General features: G+C 37.1%; 2 protein-coding genes across 2 annotated transcripts; one reads left to right on the forward strand and one right to left on the reverse strand.

Moving 5' to 3' along the window:
- The first annotated feature begins 408 nt into the window (after positions 1-408).
- Positions 409-8,567, forward strand: LOC145467362 (uncharacterized). Its single transcript, XM_081450916.1, has 6 exons — positions 409-430; positions 2,164-2,427; positions 5,012-5,104; positions 5,774-5,824; positions 6,293-6,331; positions 8,281-8,567. Exons 1-6 carry the CDS (start codon positions 409-411, stop codon positions 8,565-8,567), a joined length of 756 nt encoding a protein of 251 aa, XP_081307042.1.
- Positions 8,568-13,064: 4,497 nt separating this feature from the next.
- On the reverse strand, positions 13,065-15,843 carry LOC145477806 (adenosine receptor A3-like). The gene is made up of 2 exons (XM_081455644.1): positions 14,698-15,843; positions 13,065-13,510 (listed from the first exon to the last, which is right to left on the reverse strand). Exons 1-2 carry the CDS (start codon positions 15,488-15,490, stop codon positions 13,128-13,130), a joined length of 1,176 nt encoding a protein of 391 aa, XP_081311770.1. The 5' UTR covers positions 15,491-15,843; the 3' UTR covers positions 13,065-13,127.
- Positions 15,844-17,555: the final 1,712 nt, after the last annotated feature.

Genomic DNA, 17,555 nt, shown 5'->3' on the forward strand with positions numbered 1-17,555 from the left:
TTTGGTGAAGCTGGAGGGCGAGGAAAGCCAGGGTTAACTTTTGGCCATTCTACCTGATAACTCAAACTCCAGCCTGCTAACTCAAACCTTTTATTTAAGGATTCTCTTGAAGGTTCAAGAGTCAACTACACTTGTACATTGTAATATATGGAAGGATATGTAACATAAAATTATTAAGCTGATAAGTTTGATTACTTGAAGATTGGGGCTACATTTTTATGAATCCCTTGCAAAATTAAAATTTTTTGATCACTCAAGTCTCTCTTATAACAAAAAAAACTACAATGCCAGATTAACCATACTTAAGGACAAGGGAATTATCCCTGGTCCACAGGAAGATGAATTTATCTGACATTTCCTAAATTTTAAGCAATGAACTTTCATTCTTTCTTTTTGCAGACTTAAGACATGGCTGCGAAAAGAAAGGCAGGTAAGACAACCTTAGGCTGTCCCTAATTAGCTACATACACTGAAGTTTTACAGAAGTGTTGACAAGATTTATGACGTTCACTCAGCCTCCATCATTCTCTTGTCACCAATTGAATGTTGACTTTCCAACAAAGTTTCTCTTAAAAATTATCCTTAGAATACCATGAGGAGTCGAACATTAAAAGAAGGAGGTGTCTGAATTTAATGATAATGTCAAAAGCATCATCATTGATGGTGAAAAATATAAAGATGGTAGACTTTAAAGTTTTGCCCACTTTGTCGGGGGAAACGTTCAGATTAAGCCAAAATTCAAAAGTGGAGCTCCACTGTTATAACTTTTATATTTAGTATACTAGTTATTTAGTTTTTTTTATTATTATTTTTTAGGTTATCTAAATTTATTTAGAAACAGGTCTGAAATGGCACAAACAAGATACAGTGTACATGTAGTCATGTTGAATTTCATGTTTTGTTTTATGTATTAAATATTTTAATGTTGGGGGAAGGGGTGGGGGGAAATGAATTTTGAATAATACTGTATATTAAACAGTATATTAATCAAATGGAAATCAACAAAATTAAATGCAGCAAATCTTTGGTGGTCATAAAAGCATTAGCCATATTGTGGGAATTCCCTGTTCCCCAACCCTTAGTGATAACCAGCCCTGGAACCATTGGTGATTTTTGTCTAATTGGCAGAGAACCATTGAAAGCATGTAGTAAGTATGTTATCTTGATCAAATATCTGGACATCTTTAATGAAATTGATCCTACATGTAATATATTTTAAGCTGTGACCTGAGTTAAGGACAATAACGCTACTTGTTTCTGTGCATCCTTACTGTACAAGCAAATTTACTTGCCATGTCATGCATGAGAGTGCGCACTAAGTAATAAAATGAGCAATGACAGGGCAGATGGCCATTGCTCTAGCTTTGCCTGGATTGAACAATCTTGGACGTTTGGTGACCCCTATTTTTCTTTTGATGGATCATTTTGTCTACCAATTTCCTATGTTTAGCGAAAAAATAAAAAAGTCTATCGACTAGAAGTTTGAATTTTTTGCAAAATGCACCATCGAATTCCGTTCTTTTTTATATCCATTTATCTGTGCGACGGTTTCAAATGCCTCTCGAAGGGTTATGTTTTGTAAAAACGTTGGTAAAATTTGGAATTATTTATGCATCAGACCCACTTCTACAAAATATGACCAAGATCGTTTGTCTCTATTGACTCACCTTTGATATTGTTAACTAATAGTATATACCCCTGTAGACCATGCTGAATTACGTGCGCCAATCTTTCAAAATCAGGGTAGTTTTCCACACGCTTTATCACTGAAATGAAGTTGGCGACCCCCCATTTTTGTTGTATTTCTGACACAAGTAACTTCATTATCTGACTGCAGTTAAAAAATCTATCGACTGGAAAATTTTTCATGCGAACGTCCTTAATAGCTGAAAATCTTGATTACTTTTATTTATAAGTAATATATGTATACTAGTTAACAGATTTGTGATAGACCACTGATTAATCATGCAGATCTATTATACTTTATCACGTTCTAATAGATTTTAAGTGAAATCTTTGTGGGCAACAAGCCTAAATTCTTTGGACTTGTAAGTTGTGAAAGTAACTTTATAGGTTTAGCCAAGTAGAGCTCCTGATTACGTGGACGTGAACAAAATTGTTTCATCATTGGTTAACGACAAGATTCTTCTCTTTCACACATAGGTACTTTTAAAGACGGCAAACCTAGTGAAATTGAAATAGATGACCTGGCAGGAAAGATTGGTCCAAAATGGGAGAAGCTGGGATGTCGCCTTGGAATAAGTCAGGATACACTGGGCGATATTGAAACTAATGCAGATGACAAGCCAAAAAAGATGTTACTTCACTGGATAGCTACAACAACTTCAACTACCCCTTATGAAGAGCTCTACCATGCCATGTGTCATTTCAGAGTTGGGCTCAACAACCTGGCTAAAGATGTTTGTTGTGAGGAAACCACATGATACATTTTGAATTCTTACAGTGCAAGTGCCTGAACCAGGCCACTTGGAAGAAAACTGACCAATCAAAATGTTTATTGAGAACATGTTCATGTATGGCAATCGTTTTGTAAACAGACCAAAGTTGAAGCATTCAAACAATAGTGCTACAAAAAAAGTAATGTAAAACCAAGGCAAGGCAAGTAGAAGTCTGTTTTTCTTTGAATTTATATGCCATAAACTTCTTTATGCTGTATACATGTACACTCCACAGATCCCATCATACCCTTTTCTGAAAAAAAAAATATCGTGATGACAATTGCCAAATTAATTTTACATGAAAAATTTAACTGGAGAGTTCGTTTTGTGATGCCAACTGAAGCTAAGGAAAAACAAAAGCAAAAGTGCATGTATGTGTTTATGTTCTGTTATTCTGTCAGTCGCTGGCACCACTTCTTGAAATCATCAAGTCTAGTAACTGCATGTAATCTAGCTACACATTTGCATGTATTTGCATGTAATATCCATGTAATGTTGTCATTTGTCACGTTGGTCTGTACTGTAACCAGTTAAAACTACATATAATGACAAGTTTTCTGAGAGGTCTGCAAAATATTGCACTCTAAGCCCTGTTGCTGTTTTTAGATGTCAGGGGGAGTCACCAGATGGATCTTAGTGTTATTGTCGGCCTGGAACTATTGTTTGTATGCTTAAACTTTATTGCTTTGTTCATGGATAAAGTCACTATCCTTAAGCTTGATGTTCTCAATTTCATTGCTCAATTATATTTTGATTGGTTATCTTTGTTCCAAATGGCCTGGCTCAAGTATTCACACTGTACCTACAACAGAAGAAGCCACATAATGGTGGCTTACTACAGTTTTGATGGATTATAATAGCCGAACTTCTAACTCTTTTCAAAAATGTTCCAAAGTGTTTTTTCTTTTACTATGTACTGTTTGCTTAAGTCTTTTATCATTCTAGGTGAAACTTGTATGAACAATTTAAACATCAACAAATCCATGGCCAAAATGAATGACCGAGTACCTAAGGAGAGACTGGGCACTAGTAGGTTAAATCACGTTTTTCTCAAAATTTACCTGTATGACCCCATCTTAAAATTTCAGGAATAAGAAATAAGCTCTGATTTAACATTCATGCAAGGTAAAATAAAAATCTGTCTCAAAAACTAAGAAAATGCGAAATCAAAAATAGCTCAAAATCTGTCCAACAGATTTTTTCAAAATTTTGGCTCTAAATGCAATTCACCCCTAGAAATCAACTGTGAAAATATCATCATGGGTCGTACGGTAGGTTTTCGAGCAATCCTTGACGGAAGACTTACTTTAATTTACAGCCTTGGGTGAGAATTGAACTGTGCATGCCCTTTGTTTAGCACACACTCGTGTGATGCCATGTATGGCATACGAGAAAACAAGAGTAAATTAGAGCTCTTTTATCGGTTGTTTATGGACCTTTTCTGTCATATTTTATAGGCCGTAGGCCTAAACACATGTTTGAAAGCAGTTTGAAACTATTGCTACATATACCGAAGTGAATTTAAAATGCCTTTCAAGTCCTAATAATAAAATAATAAAATAATAAATAATATTTTGAGAGGAAGCCTCCAATCACCATAAGGTGGTTTTCAGGAGGGTCCTCTGAGAATATAAATGTTAAACCTTTAAAATACACTAAAATCTAAAATACAATAAAAAGGACAAAAACCTATGCGGTAAGCTAACTAAGATTAAAAACTAAAACAAGAATTAAAATACTACTAACTAAGGTTAAAATGGTTCAATAAAAACTGTTTCAGTTTGTATTTAAAAATAGTTTTCGGCATCAGTTGGAAGTTGTTTTCGTTTTTTCTTAGGGTTACTTGCGTCATTTTTGCACGCATGACTAAAACTGATGTCTGGCAGGCAATTGTAGCGTGCGCTACTGAGTCTCCGAAAAACTGTAGTAAGCCACCTTACTGGTACAGTGCATTCGACTGTTAAAGGTCAGGAACAGAAAAAGGTCTATGTCCAAAACTCTTGTTTGGTGCAGAACAGTTCCTTTAATGATTGGTAATCATTATGTTAATTTTCACTGACCTGAGTTACTGTAAATCCTTGAACTAGCGCAACCCCCCTTGAATAAGCGCTTCCTTCGAATAAGTGCCCCTCCTATCGGCCGAAATTTAAAATAAACACCCCCCTTCCCCCATTTTGGGGACGAGTAATGAGACAACAAAGGGTGTACAGTTTTTGTCATGTAGTATTAGATTTGTACATTGTTTCAGTTTGTGAACACGTTCAGTGAACACATTGAACACGTTAGTACTAATGGTGCCGCGAGTTAAACTTTAGGATCAGCTTTTTGTGTCAATACACAGCTTATGTTGGTGTTTACGCGCAGATGATATATGAAAAAAATGATCGTGTGAGGCTACGATTTGGGAAAAATTAAATAAGCGCCCCCCTCGAATAAGCGCCCCCCGTCTTCTCCTAAATTTGAAATAAGCACCGGAACGCTAATTCAAAGATTTACAGTATTGAAATTATATGTAATTGTTGTATTTTAAATATTTGTGGTTCTTTGTATAGATGCTGAAATGAGTCCTGCAGCTAAGTCTCTGAAAACTCTTAGCAGTAAGGGAAAGACTTGGAATGCAGTGAGCAAGCAGAAGAAGAAGAAAGGTGACTGATCAATTGTTTGTTTTAAGAGTGGCCTGCCCTTGTTCACATACAAAGCTCTTTTTAGGCATTAATGCCATGTGATGCTGTGTACAAACACAATAAGAGTTAAATACAAATGCAGAGAAAACCTGCATGTAAGAAGTTGTATTTTGGTGTAGTTAATGACAATTTACATGTAGTAGGTTCTTAATTTTTATGAAGGAGATACATTTTATAGTTGTTGATTACCAGGAAAATAAATAAACTTCGGTTGGGTCCTTACAAATTAATAGAGTGTTAATTTACAACTATATAAATTTAATGATTGTGTATATTCTTGTAACATAAATTTGCATTCTCAAAGTCACACTTCTTGGGTAAAATGTTTATCATAATTTAACCCACATAATAATTATAAGAACCTGGTTGATCTTGCTTGGCTAAACAGGTTCTTACTTTTTTGTGTTTTAAACTGTAGAATTTCTGCCAGCAGGTTCTTAATTCATTGGTTCCTAATACACAGGTTTTTGCTTTATGCAATAATGCTGGTAACAGAAGAAAGCACTTTGATCATTTAAATTCTAAAACATTCAACTGTATAACCACTCATGTACACTGTATCCCATTATGAGTTATTGTGTCTAGTAACTGTGATGCTTGTATTGACTCCAAGGATTTCTCACAAAACAGGTACCAAGAGAACACAAGCTAAAACATCCGAAGAGGAGAAAAAGGCTGAAGGTAACTGTTATTTACTACTTCTTACAATGTAATACTGTTCATTTTCAAATTTAAACCTACTGTCCCCACTGTGGGCCAAATTTGATCTGTTAAGATAAACAGGAACCCCAATGGTACAAACAATAAAACCAGGCTTGTTAGCATTTTCTACACAGGCGGACGAGGGTCAACGTAAGTGAATATGAGCATGCTTAACAAAATAGAGCATGTTTTTAGCATGCATGTATGTACATCTTTCCATAATCCTTTCAAGAGGTATTTAAACATTTGTTTTATAAAACAGTTGTATGGGAAGGGCACCGTTTCCTTTTGGATAATCTGAATATTTTATTGCTAAAAAGAATGCCACTGTACTACTGATGTTTTCTTAAAGAAAATATTCTATCCAGTTGTTGTGATGTTTGTTGACCGTTCTGTTTTTTTTTTGTTTTTTTGTTTTTTTGTTTTTTTGTAACTCCATAACAACAGAACCACCTAAAGCAGTCAAAGAGGAGAAAAAGGCCCAAGGTGACCGTTATTCTCTATTTTCCAATTCCCCATAATTGACGCTTCGTTTGCCCCCCACATTTTGCATAAACTGTTTTTGATTTGTGAAATGCTCTTGGGAGGTCTGCATATTCCCAAGAGCATTTCACAACAATAGTTTGCACAAAAATGAGGTTGGGGGGAGGGGGGGCGGGGGGGGGGGGGGGGACAAACAGACAGGATTATGGGGAATTGGAAAATACAGAACTGATTGTAACTTGTAAATGCTATGGGTTGTACTGCGCAACTAAAATTGATTTATCCCAGGGTTCACACTAATCCTGAAAATTATGGAACACTTCTGGAATTTTAGAATTTTTTTTCAGGGCCCTGGAAACTACTTTAAAATCCTTTTCTCCCCTCTTACTCCTTCTGGAATAACAACTAGACTGATTTCAGATACGCTGCCCACTTTCAACTTCTACTGTAGCACAATTTTAGTAGCCTGCTCCTACAGTCCTGTAATCGCCTGGTTTACAGTTAGTAACTAGGCTTCCACAGTCCTGCAGTCCTCATAGTTTACATACATGAGTAACTCGATTTTTACTGTGAAATGAATCACTTTGTTGAAACAAGTTTCGAAGTATTTACCACTGCTGCAGTAATAATAATACAATTAATAATCTACCATTATCAAATAAAAATAGAAACTTGTAAAACTTCTTAATGAAAGTCACAAAATTCTCTGAGCCTGTTGAACTACTGTAATCCTTTCTCTGCCTTAGGATTCGTGAATACTACAGATACTAGTGAGAAACAAATTCAAACAAGTGTGTGATGGAAAAGTAATACTTGTTTTTTTCTTTTACTCTCAAATTGAAAAAAAAAAAATTATGCAGGGTCGAAATTATTCTGTCTTATTGGGTTCCAGTCAATTTCAATTTTGTGCCGCTTTCCTCCTGCTGATTTAATAACACTTCTCAAACTAATTAATAATTCATCAAGTTTAAACGAAGGAAATCATGACCCTGACGGTGTTTGGATATCTGATCTTAATTAACGTAGATTTTTACGATTTTATTTCTCAGTTTTTTCCTTAGAAAGTGTTTGACCACATTTCCAAACACCTCAAAGTTCGTCAAAAATACTCTGATGCGCGTTGCATTTTCAACTCTCTTCTCGGTGTTTGGAAATGTGGTCAAAAACAGTCTTCACCTCGAAGTTCGTCAATAATACTCCGTTGTGTGTCGTATTATCAACTCTCTTGTATTTTTTGGAAATCATGTTCGATATGTTATATGAAATTCCCCATTTTCGAAGCCACATATTTGCATATGATAAGTGTATAAAACTCTTAAAAATAAGAGCAATGGCACATGTAGTTGAAAGGTATCCGGTCACCTGGCCACCAGGGAATTTCGTCACCAACGAACTCGCCATCAAGAGAAGTCTTTTCGCCACCAAACACCAAGAGAAAATTAAACTACCTAGAGTAAAGTAGTCGAGGTATATTAGATGTTCGAGCGACTACAATGTCAATCGACTCGTAAGTTAGCTTGTTAGCTTGTCTGTTTGCAAATGTCGATGTCAACATGTTGTCGGTGACGTGATACGAGATGTGCTCCGTTGTCTAGTGAGAAACCATAGCTTTCTAGAATTCAGCTACATGTATATATGCTGTTATTGCTCAGTTGCTTCGCTGTTGCGTTTGCATTTAAGCTTACGTAAGTGTTTCATAAAAGACTTCAGCCAAACGATCAATTCAACCTTACAGGGGCTGTGTGAGTTATACAACTAAACAAAGTAGAACAAATTTCAGTTTAATGTTGTTAGATTGTTCGTGATTTGGTGGCGAGGAGACTTCGCTTGGTGGCGAGTTGGTTGGTGGCGAGACTTCTTGGTGGCGAGGTGACCGGTAACCGTAGAAAACAGTGATCAACAGTGCATTAAACCTATTGTTTCATTTCTCCTTGTCATCTTTGTTGTTTCAGTCAAAGGAGGCCAACCCAGTAAGGATGAGTTAGAAGATATAGCAAATAAATTGAATGGTGATTCTTGGAAGAAACTTGCTCGTCGATTTAACATAGACGACCCAAAGATTACTTCCATTGATGAAGCAAATCGCGATCTGTTTGAAAAGGCATACAAGATGCTCTTGCATTGGAAACAAAAAGAAGGAGTTGCAGCAACTTATCAGGTTTTATTTGACGCCTTGGATAATGACAAGGTTAATCGCAGAGATTTGGCTCAAAAATATTGTTGTGTACAAAAAGGTTGATTTTATGTGGGTTGTGAAGTTTGCAAATGCAATAGCCACACAGGTTATAAAAACTCTTGTACTGTATTTCTGTCAGTGCTGTAAATTGTCCAGTTTGTGGTGTGGTATAAGTGATTATTACATGAATTTTACTATCACTGCACTTTCATAAATGATGGATTTTAGATTTTAGCCCCATGAACTTGTAAACAGGGTATCTCCTTTCTTTTAAGTGGTACATTTAGCTTTGTTAACTATGCAACAAATTGTTAATAGAGAATTTGAGCTAGGTATAAAGTTGTAGCTAGTACATATCCAAAACAATTATGATATTCATAGTAGTTTAATTGCTGTGTCATACATGTAGTTGGCTTGTCATGTTGTACCTGCTCAGCAGTACATACATTTATGTTATGTTATCTGCTTTAAATCCAAAGTAGTTATTTTTTGTTTCCAAATTTTACGTCTTGACAAGTGTGCAAAAAGGGATAGGGTGTTCTAAGTAGACATAGTTTAGCAACCACAGATCACCCTCCTAGTTTGGCAATATTTTTGAAAGCAGTACCCCCTGTCTAAGATCATACAATGCTCAAAAATTCCCTTTTAAACATAGCTAGCCTCAAAAGGCAGCAGCAGGAATTTTTGCACCAAAACGTTTCTAGTTGCAAGGAACTTAGTCTAGAATCTCAGAACCCCTGGAAAAGAGTGTCACGTAAGGGCAGTTTAACATGTTACACATTTTTTAAAGAAAGGAATAACCGATTTTTGAAAGAAATGTGACAACACATGACCAGTACTCAGTTATCATGATCTTTCGTGTCAGACTAATGTCTCAAATGGTTAGTACAATAGCCTCTGGGTCAAGCAGTCTGGTTCGGCCCGCTGACCAGCACACTGTGTTGTGTTCATTCTGTTTTGTTCACAGTGCCTCTCTCCACCCAGGAGTGTAAACAGGTACTGGCAATGTGTCATGGCAACCCAGACAAAATGATAGGGGTGGGGTGAAGCTAGCATGCAATGGACTAGTATCCCATTTGGCAAGTGCACGTGGCGGGGGGGAGGGAGAGAGAGCATTGCTTAGACTATTCTATTCTATTCATGTTTAAAGATGAGATCTAGTTTTAGCCCTTCATTTCTCCTTACTTTGGTGAAATGGGCATTAGGTCAAATTGAAACAATTATTGAGTATCTTCAGAGGAAAACCATTAGAGATTAATGGTCTGTTTGTTAGAGGTGTCCCTTCCATACTGCGATGGAAAAGCCCCAGTTGCAGTAATAAAATGTAGATCAACAAAAGTTTGTACAACTTTTATTTAAACTGTCAGAGTTTTTTGTTCACAGCTTGTTACATTCTGTAACGAATTGTTTTTTTTAATAACGTATTTGTTATATTTTTATTATATACACTTAGTGTACAGCATATGGTCTCCATGTAAGTCAAAAGTAAAGAGCCTCAAAAAATAATTAAAAGTTTACTTCAAGTAGTTAAGGATGTTTTTAGAAACATTTTGTACCTTAGGTACCCGTAACGTATAGATTTTGTACCAGTTCATTTTTAGCTTTAAGCAGATAAAATATTTTTTATGTATCAGTTGATTTCTAGCTCTAAGCAGAAAATAAAAGGCTATTTTATTATCAGTAATGACTAAGTCTTTTGTGTAAGTACAAAATAATGGAGAGGGACCGAGCAAATTACGAATTATGGCGTAATTTCAGAAAATTGTATTCAACAGAAAATTTGCCAGTTCTGACAAGTGATTATCTTTGCGTATAATTTTAAGGTGGCTCAAAACAGTTTCCAACGCTTAGATTTTGAAGGGTCATTATAACCACTCTTTATCACTTGATGCTACAATCATAGTGTCAAGAAACTGTCCAATCATTGATGAACACGTTATCATTTTCGTGACACCATAGGTTACCACAGTAACAGTATGACCACCTAAAAACACCCTTAATTACAGCTTTAGGGGCTTAAGACGCAACTTCTAGCAAAGTTTTAAAAAATTCTGTAGGTAGGGTTCAGAGCCACCTTAAATTTTCGAAAATTTAAGGATGCTTGTAAGTTGCGTCTTATCATGCTTATCAAAAGTTGATAATATAAAAAATTATATGAATTATAAGTAATTAAAGGTGTTTTTAGGAGTTCATACTGTTGCTGTGGTAACCTATTGTGTCACGAAAATGATAACAACGTGTTCACCAATGATTGGGCAATTTTTTGATACCATGATTGTGGCATCAAGTGATAAAGAGTGGTTATAACGACCCATTAAAATCTAATTGCTGGAGACTGTTTTGAGCCACCTTAAGACTGTTTTACACGTACGACACAAGCGTAAGCTTAAGGATACTTGTACGCGCGATTACCATAACATGACACGCAGGCGCCGAATCATGATTTGATTCGAACATGGCGTACGAAACGAGATACCAGGACACTTACCTGTCACATGGACGAAGAACTGTCCACTACATGTCTTGCTGCCGCGGATGCTTGAGCCGAGGTTTTAAGTCATTTGAGACCTGGTTTTACAGGAAACGTTGTGCCTCAGCTGAAATCAACGTCAGTCTCTCTTAGTCAAACGAACAACTAGGAACGTGCTATTCAATGTTCGAGTCGTCAGAGTCAAAAATAGTCATAAAGGAGTTTAAACAAAACACAACGGCGAAAGCAAAGAGAACGTCACCAAACAGAAGGTTTAACAAGGAGAACAACGGCTGTGCATGTACGTCATAATTCTTGGTATACATTTCAGTTTGCTATTCTCGACAAAACAACAACGTGAAATGGTCACATTCTGCGCTGTCTAGAGTATGTTCGAAATTTAACACTATCTTACATATTCAGTTAGGGATAGCCAAAACTGAATGCAGCCTAGAGTTTGCTCATACTACAAACAGCTTACAAACCCTAATCCTTAGCCAAAACTAACCCCTACTCGAGAAATTGGCTGTAGCCCTACTCCTAATCCGTCTGTTGAAGGCCAGTTGAAGAGAAGACTTCTGCTACTACGAGATGGTTGTGTAATATGATAATCGAAGATAGATATGCATTAGGTTTGGAAAGTCGTACTCTGATTTTAAGGTCAATTACGCGGTAAACATTTTAGTCTAATTTGTTGATGGAATTTTCCCCATGTAGTCGTTACCACTGAAATTTAACGCCGGGTAAACCGTTTAACTGCCCAAACTTTAACCGTCAATCGTCACAAAGCTTTACTCTTAACCGTCAACCGTCAAAGCCGGATTAATCCCCATTGAGACTCCATTCATATCTTTCAATCAGGATCGGATTATAACATCGAATTTACCCGTGAATTCGTCTGCACGATTCTGATAATTTTTCCAACCGAACTTGCTTCTCGCAATTTCATCGCGCAAATAGACCATAATCGTATTCTCGATATTGAACTGGAACTAGCTTGTAATGAAGGCTCATGCGGGGAATATCATTATAAAGAGATTAGTGTCATAATTAATGCACTTGAAATGATTCCCCACTTTTAGCTCTCATTAGCCTCAGTTGCAAGCTAGTTCCAGTCCAATGCCGAAAACACGAATATGGTCTTTTAAAGATGGCAGGTCGCTTTGAACAAAACAAAAACAGCAAATCGTGTTTTTTTTTTTTTTCTTTGTTTATTGTCTTTGTGGAAGCGCGTGCAGGTTCAAAAGTTCTCACGGATGGAGTGACAAAGAAACCAGTAAATTAGAAGTAAATGGACAGTTGCCAATGGAAGAACCTTATTTCTATCAATATTCTTTCACTGTTTAGCGAGTGTTGAACATACACATTTGCTGCGCATGATTTTATGTCTTACACTGCCAAAGCTTTGTCGGTTTTTGTCAGCCCTTTAGCAAGACCAACCCAGGTGTGTAAATGGTTACCGACGAAATTAATGCAGGGGATAGCCATGCACGATGAACGAACGGAGGGAAAATAGAAGTACATAATGAAAGGAACAAAATTTTTGAGCGGGAATCTAGGACAATAATGTTGGGACACTTAACAAGTCTTCCCGTTCCCCCCTCCTACCATTCCTCTCTTTTCTTTTAGTGATTTTTTTCCATTTTTTTTCTCTTAGATCAAGAACACAAGACATTTTTCTACATCGATTGTTTAAGTGGCCGGGTATATCTTAGTAGCTTTAGTCAAGATTAATTCTCTAAGAGACACATTGAACAGACCTCCCAATACTTTGCGCTTAGCTTGGTGTAACTAAGCGCATTGTCCACTATAGACGACAACATTTGAACATTTTGAACTTTTTTTAAATCTTCCAGATACCCTGGAAAATACTTTTAAAATATTCTAGTCTCTTTTTACAATATATTTCCACTCTCCCGGTTGTTTTAAACATATTCTATATTTACACGCTTCGATATAAACTCTATGCTGTATTTTTACATCCCTAACTTGTAAGAAGAGAACAGTCAAGGCTTCGAATTTTACAGAAAAAAAGGCATTCACATAGACCTTTTCCCCGACTTTCTAAAAAGATGGAAATGTCTCATAATTTTGTCGAAACTGCGCAGTCAACTTTCTTCAATCCCACGACAAGACAAAAGAGAATATGAATTCTATGAGGTGCTATTACATCGTGATACTGGATGAAAATTCCGCGATACCGTTTCTAACTGGGTAGCCGGGATTTTAGCAGTCACTGGACATGAGCTTTTCTCGGAGGGCGTTCTTATGACAGTGACCTGGGTTACAGTCGCATCGTCCGAGAGGCACCGGGGCCGAGGGATTTGAAAGATGCCTTTGATCACTCGCTTGTAAGTGTTCTTAAACTCTTGGTTGAAGAATCCATAGACAAGTGGATTGATTGCGGAGTTGGAATACACGATGCAAGACATGATGGCTGTGAAAAGGTACGACAGAGCTTCCTGTTTGCAGATTTCCAGGAGGATATCAACAAAGAATGGCATCCAACATAAGTAAAACAAGCCAATGACGATTGCTAAAAGAAAACGACAATAGCAAATAATTAACAAGAAGTCACCACTGTTTGCCTGCAAGTTCGATCTCTTGGAGTGCGGGGTAGAAGAATTACCAAGAGAGCTTACTTGCAAGCTACATTACAGTACAAATTGACTACAGCTAGCTGTTTTCTTTTTTCAGCAGTGTGAAAAAGGTGTGGTATGACTTTTTAAGGGAGCTTTTGTTTCAAGCAAACCTCTCTGACTGTTACACCCTCTTGACGCAAAGAACAAACCTTTTGGAATTTTCCAGTCTCAAAGCAGATGAAAGAGAGAACCGCGTTTGTAACGAGCACCAAATTACGATAAATCCTCCAATTCGAAATTTCTACATACACCAAGAATTATATCGTGACAACAGAAGCTTCAATAAGAGGGTCCAACAAAGGTTTTTCTCAATCCCGCATCCCGCCACGTTTTTCCGCATCCTGCCACGTTTTTCTATCTGGATCCCGCCTGGTTAGAGTCGAGTTCGATCTCCGCTTAACATCCGTAACGTGCGATTCTTTTTGTTTTTCAGCCAGCATCCCGTCGTCAATGTTAAAACTATCCCGCATCAGTCCCGCCTATCAAAATGAGAAAATCCCGCTCCCGCCAGAATATCAGTTTTATGCCGCACCCCGCCATTAAAATTTTGTCATCCCACATCCCGCCTCCACTTCTTCTGTCATCCCACATCTCGCCAAATGTTGGACACTCTATTTCAAATTATAGCAAGAAACGATGACTTCCTGGAAAGCACGAACTAAATGCTGGAATCACGTGGGCTGCAAGAAAAATTTTGACTTCATAATTTCCAGTGTAATCACATGGCAGGGTCTGTTATTTCACTGTTTTGCCAGTTGCCCCTAGTTACCAATATCACAGCAAGTCTCATCCACGAAAGCATGTTAATGACATGTAATATATAAATATTCTCTTTACATAGTTCGTTCTTCAGCGAGAGGGTAAGTTAGACCGCTAATTATAGCATCAAATTCAATGTGATGCTCTATAGATAGGCGAATGATAAAAGGCAAATGCGTGGGATTAAAAAGATATGTTTTTATGAAATGGATTCTCACTTCTGTTTATCAGTAATGCTTCATTTTTAGGTATATACAGCTCAATTTTAAAAAACATTCATGAAAAAGTAGGTCTGACCAATCTAAGTACTTCACTACCTTACCTATCGTCTTAACAGCTTTTGATTCCCGGTTGAAAAGAATTTGCCTTGAACTGTGTTTCCGAAGTGAAGGCTGCTGTAAATTGTCCTCACAATACACCATTAAAGAGGCAATTCGTCTTTCTTGGCTGCGAGCGAGAAGAAATATCTTAAAGTATGCCGCAGTAATAACCACGGTGGGTGTAGCGCAAATGAAAACAAAGTACAACACAAGGTACGTTTCTTCCAAAATGTCGGCGAAACGGCACAGGTGTTGAACACGGTTAATTTCCACGGTCTTTGCTCCGGCACCAACCAGAGGCAAGAAAGACACTGTCAGTGCGGTAATCCAAACCGCTGCTATTGTTAGATACATCTTGTTCAGAGTTACAAAGTTGTTGTACTTTAAAGAATAGGAAATCGCCAGGAACCTGTCCATGGTGACGGCGAGGAGATTAAGAAGTGAGGCGCTCAAACTGGACAAAGTCAGGCAAATCGTCAATTTACACCACATGAATTCTCTCGTAGACTCAATAGAGAAGAGTTCCAGTGTTCTGACTGGAAGAAGGAATACTCCAACCATGAGGTCAGCCAGTGACAAAGACAATATTAGCATGTATTCAGGACTGCGTAGGCGAAGATTTACGCGAATTGACGCGAGTACCAGAAGATTTACCAAGATTATTGTCAGAGCCAATAAGATGAAAAATACAATGTTAACGATAACCTCAGGGCTTAGGTCTAATGAAGAATTCCCATTTTCTGCAGACAAGCTTGTAGCATTTGTTATGCTAGATTTAGAAGTATTTGAAAACATGGTTTATAGATCCACGTAATTGAAGATTTGGTATGAATTGTTCCTCGGTACGCAATGTCACAGCAGAAGTTACATCACACAGTTTTTCTTGAGAAGGACGAAATTTTCACCTGCTATAATCAAAAGGATAACAAAGTTAGCTTAGTTTCTACATGACGATTTTGCTTCGTAACGTTAGCAACGAAGATAAAAAAATTCGGTAAAGAACACTGGTAGCCCCGATTATTCAGTAATCGCGGTTCGGAAAAGGCGATCTCACCCAAATAAAAACTTTTCCCGTTTTGTCGGCAATCGGCAACCCTCGGGTTTTTTTCCTCCAGGTTAACCAGTATGAGACAAAGAAAAATCTTCAATCCAGGCAATTCACGATAAAGTCGGGTTATCTTCAAATGAAAATCATTGAACGCCTGCCATAAAATCAGCACTCACTGATTTTGAAAACATGAGCCGAGTCCTTAAGATATAAACTGAGACTGTCATATCACAATCAAATTGACACCATTTGCCAAAAACGTATTATATGTAACCCAAATAAGGGTTTACCAGCTGCTATCGACCTCCGAACTGTCTGTCCGGCTGCCATATAGTGTATCCTAAAAAAATTAATCAAACTGTTTCTTTTCCAAAAGTAGTCAAAATCATTTGTACTAGACGAATTTGAGATGGTGGCTCAAATTTTCACTTGTCGCGTCTACTGATCGGGGAAGCACAGTTGAGACGGTCAGTTGACTTAGGTGAAAGTTGAAAAGGTAATGACATAGACGAAAAGGGAAAATAACTTTAGATAGGGGGTAGTCTATTTTTGTGTCCATTTGTTAATCATTAGTTAAAAAGATCTAATCTTCCTCATTTTTCACCATCTACTTTAAATCCATTACTTCCGCCTCTCCTTTCTTTTCCTCCAAACAGTACTTAAAAATCAGCCTCAAATTCTCAATAAGCCACGGTGCCTTTCAGTGTAATCCTAATGCTGGATTTTTGGATTGCACGAGACCAGAGATAAGTCAGATGTTTTTTGTTTTGAATAATGCCAAACTCACGAAAACCGAAGCATTTAAATTTATTCGCCCTCCCCAATCTGAAAGCTTGATTTATAGTCCTTTTTGGTTTTATACTTTATTGTAATGGCACTCACAATTACGGCATAAAAGAAGGAGCAAAGCTTTCCGTGCTTTCTGCCACCGTGCTGGGAATATGCAAACTAGTAAAAATTTAGAGAGCTAGACTGAGTTCTGCGGAGTTACACAATCTTGCCCGGGATATTTTCCTCGTCGAAAATAAAATAAAATAAAATAGTTTAGTAATATATCTAACTGAATATGGATTGAGGTCCAAGTTAGATTACTTAGCATATTTTTTGTAACGAAAACATCATATATACATTGCAGAAAACAGTTTGCTCGTAAACAACGGAAGCATTCGTTGCATAACTCAAAGAGTTACATTTGATGATTTTTTTTTTCGTCTTTGACAAATAAAGGATGCAATGGTTTTCTTACTTCCTGCGATTTACTTTCACAACATATACTTTTTTTACCTATTTTAAAATACATGTGAAAGTTGTTCAGGATATAAAGACTGTCAGATGACGGACAAATTGATACAATTTGCCAAAACCGTTTTATATGTAACCCAAATAAGGATTTTTTACCAGTCGCTATCGACCACGATCCGAACTGTCTGTCTGCCGTATAGTGTATCCTGAAAAAATTAATCAAATTGTTTGTATTCCAAAAGTAGTCAAAAACAAGTTGAGATAGGGTGGCTCAAAATTTTCACTTGTCCCGTCCACTGATCGGAGAAGTACAGTGGAGACGGTCTGTTGAAAAGGAAATGAAATGGAGGAGAGGGAAAAATAAATAACTTCAGATAGGGGGTAGTCTATTTTTGAGTCCATTTGTTATTCATTAGCTAAAAAATCTAATCTTACTCATTTTTCATTATCTACTTTAAATCCTCTATTTCCCCTTCCAGTTTCTTCTCCTCCAAACAGCACTTAAAAATCAGCCTCAAATTCTCAATAAGCCACGGTGCCTTCTAGTGTAGTTCTAATGCTGGATTTTTA

The sequence above is a fragment of the Orbicella franksi genome, chromosome 2 (assembly GCF_964199315.1).
Source record: "Orbicella franksi chromosome 2, jaOrbFran1.1, whole genome shotgun sequence".
Lineage (NCBI taxonomy): Eukaryota > Metazoa > Cnidaria > Anthozoa > Scleractinia > Merulinidae > Orbicella > Orbicella franksi.

What these genes read in the sequence shown, in the direction of transcription:
- LOC145467362 (XM_081450916.1), top strand. Translation starts at nt 409, where the DNA reads ATGGCTGCGAAAAGAAAGGCAG. An exon ending in CCTGGCTAAAGATGTTTGTT is followed by an intron (nt 2,428 to 5,011) that starts GTGAGGAAACCA and finishes TTCTTTGTATAG; the next exon opens with ATGCTGAAATGAGTCCTGCA. An exon ending in AGAGGAGAAAAAGGCCCAAG is followed by an intron (nt 6,332 to 8,280) that starts GTGACCGTTATT and finishes TTGTTGTTTCAG; the next exon opens with TCAAAGGAGGCCAACCCAGT.
- LOC145477806 (XM_081455644.1), bottom strand. Translation starts at nt 15,490, where the DNA reads ATGTTTTCAAATACTTCTAAATCTAGCATAACAAATGCTACAAGCTTG. An exon ending in AAAAGCTGTTAAGACGATAG is followed by an intron (nt 13,511 to 14,697) that starts GTAAGGTAGTGA and finishes GTTTTCTTTTAG; the next exon opens with CAATCGTCATTGGCTTGTTT.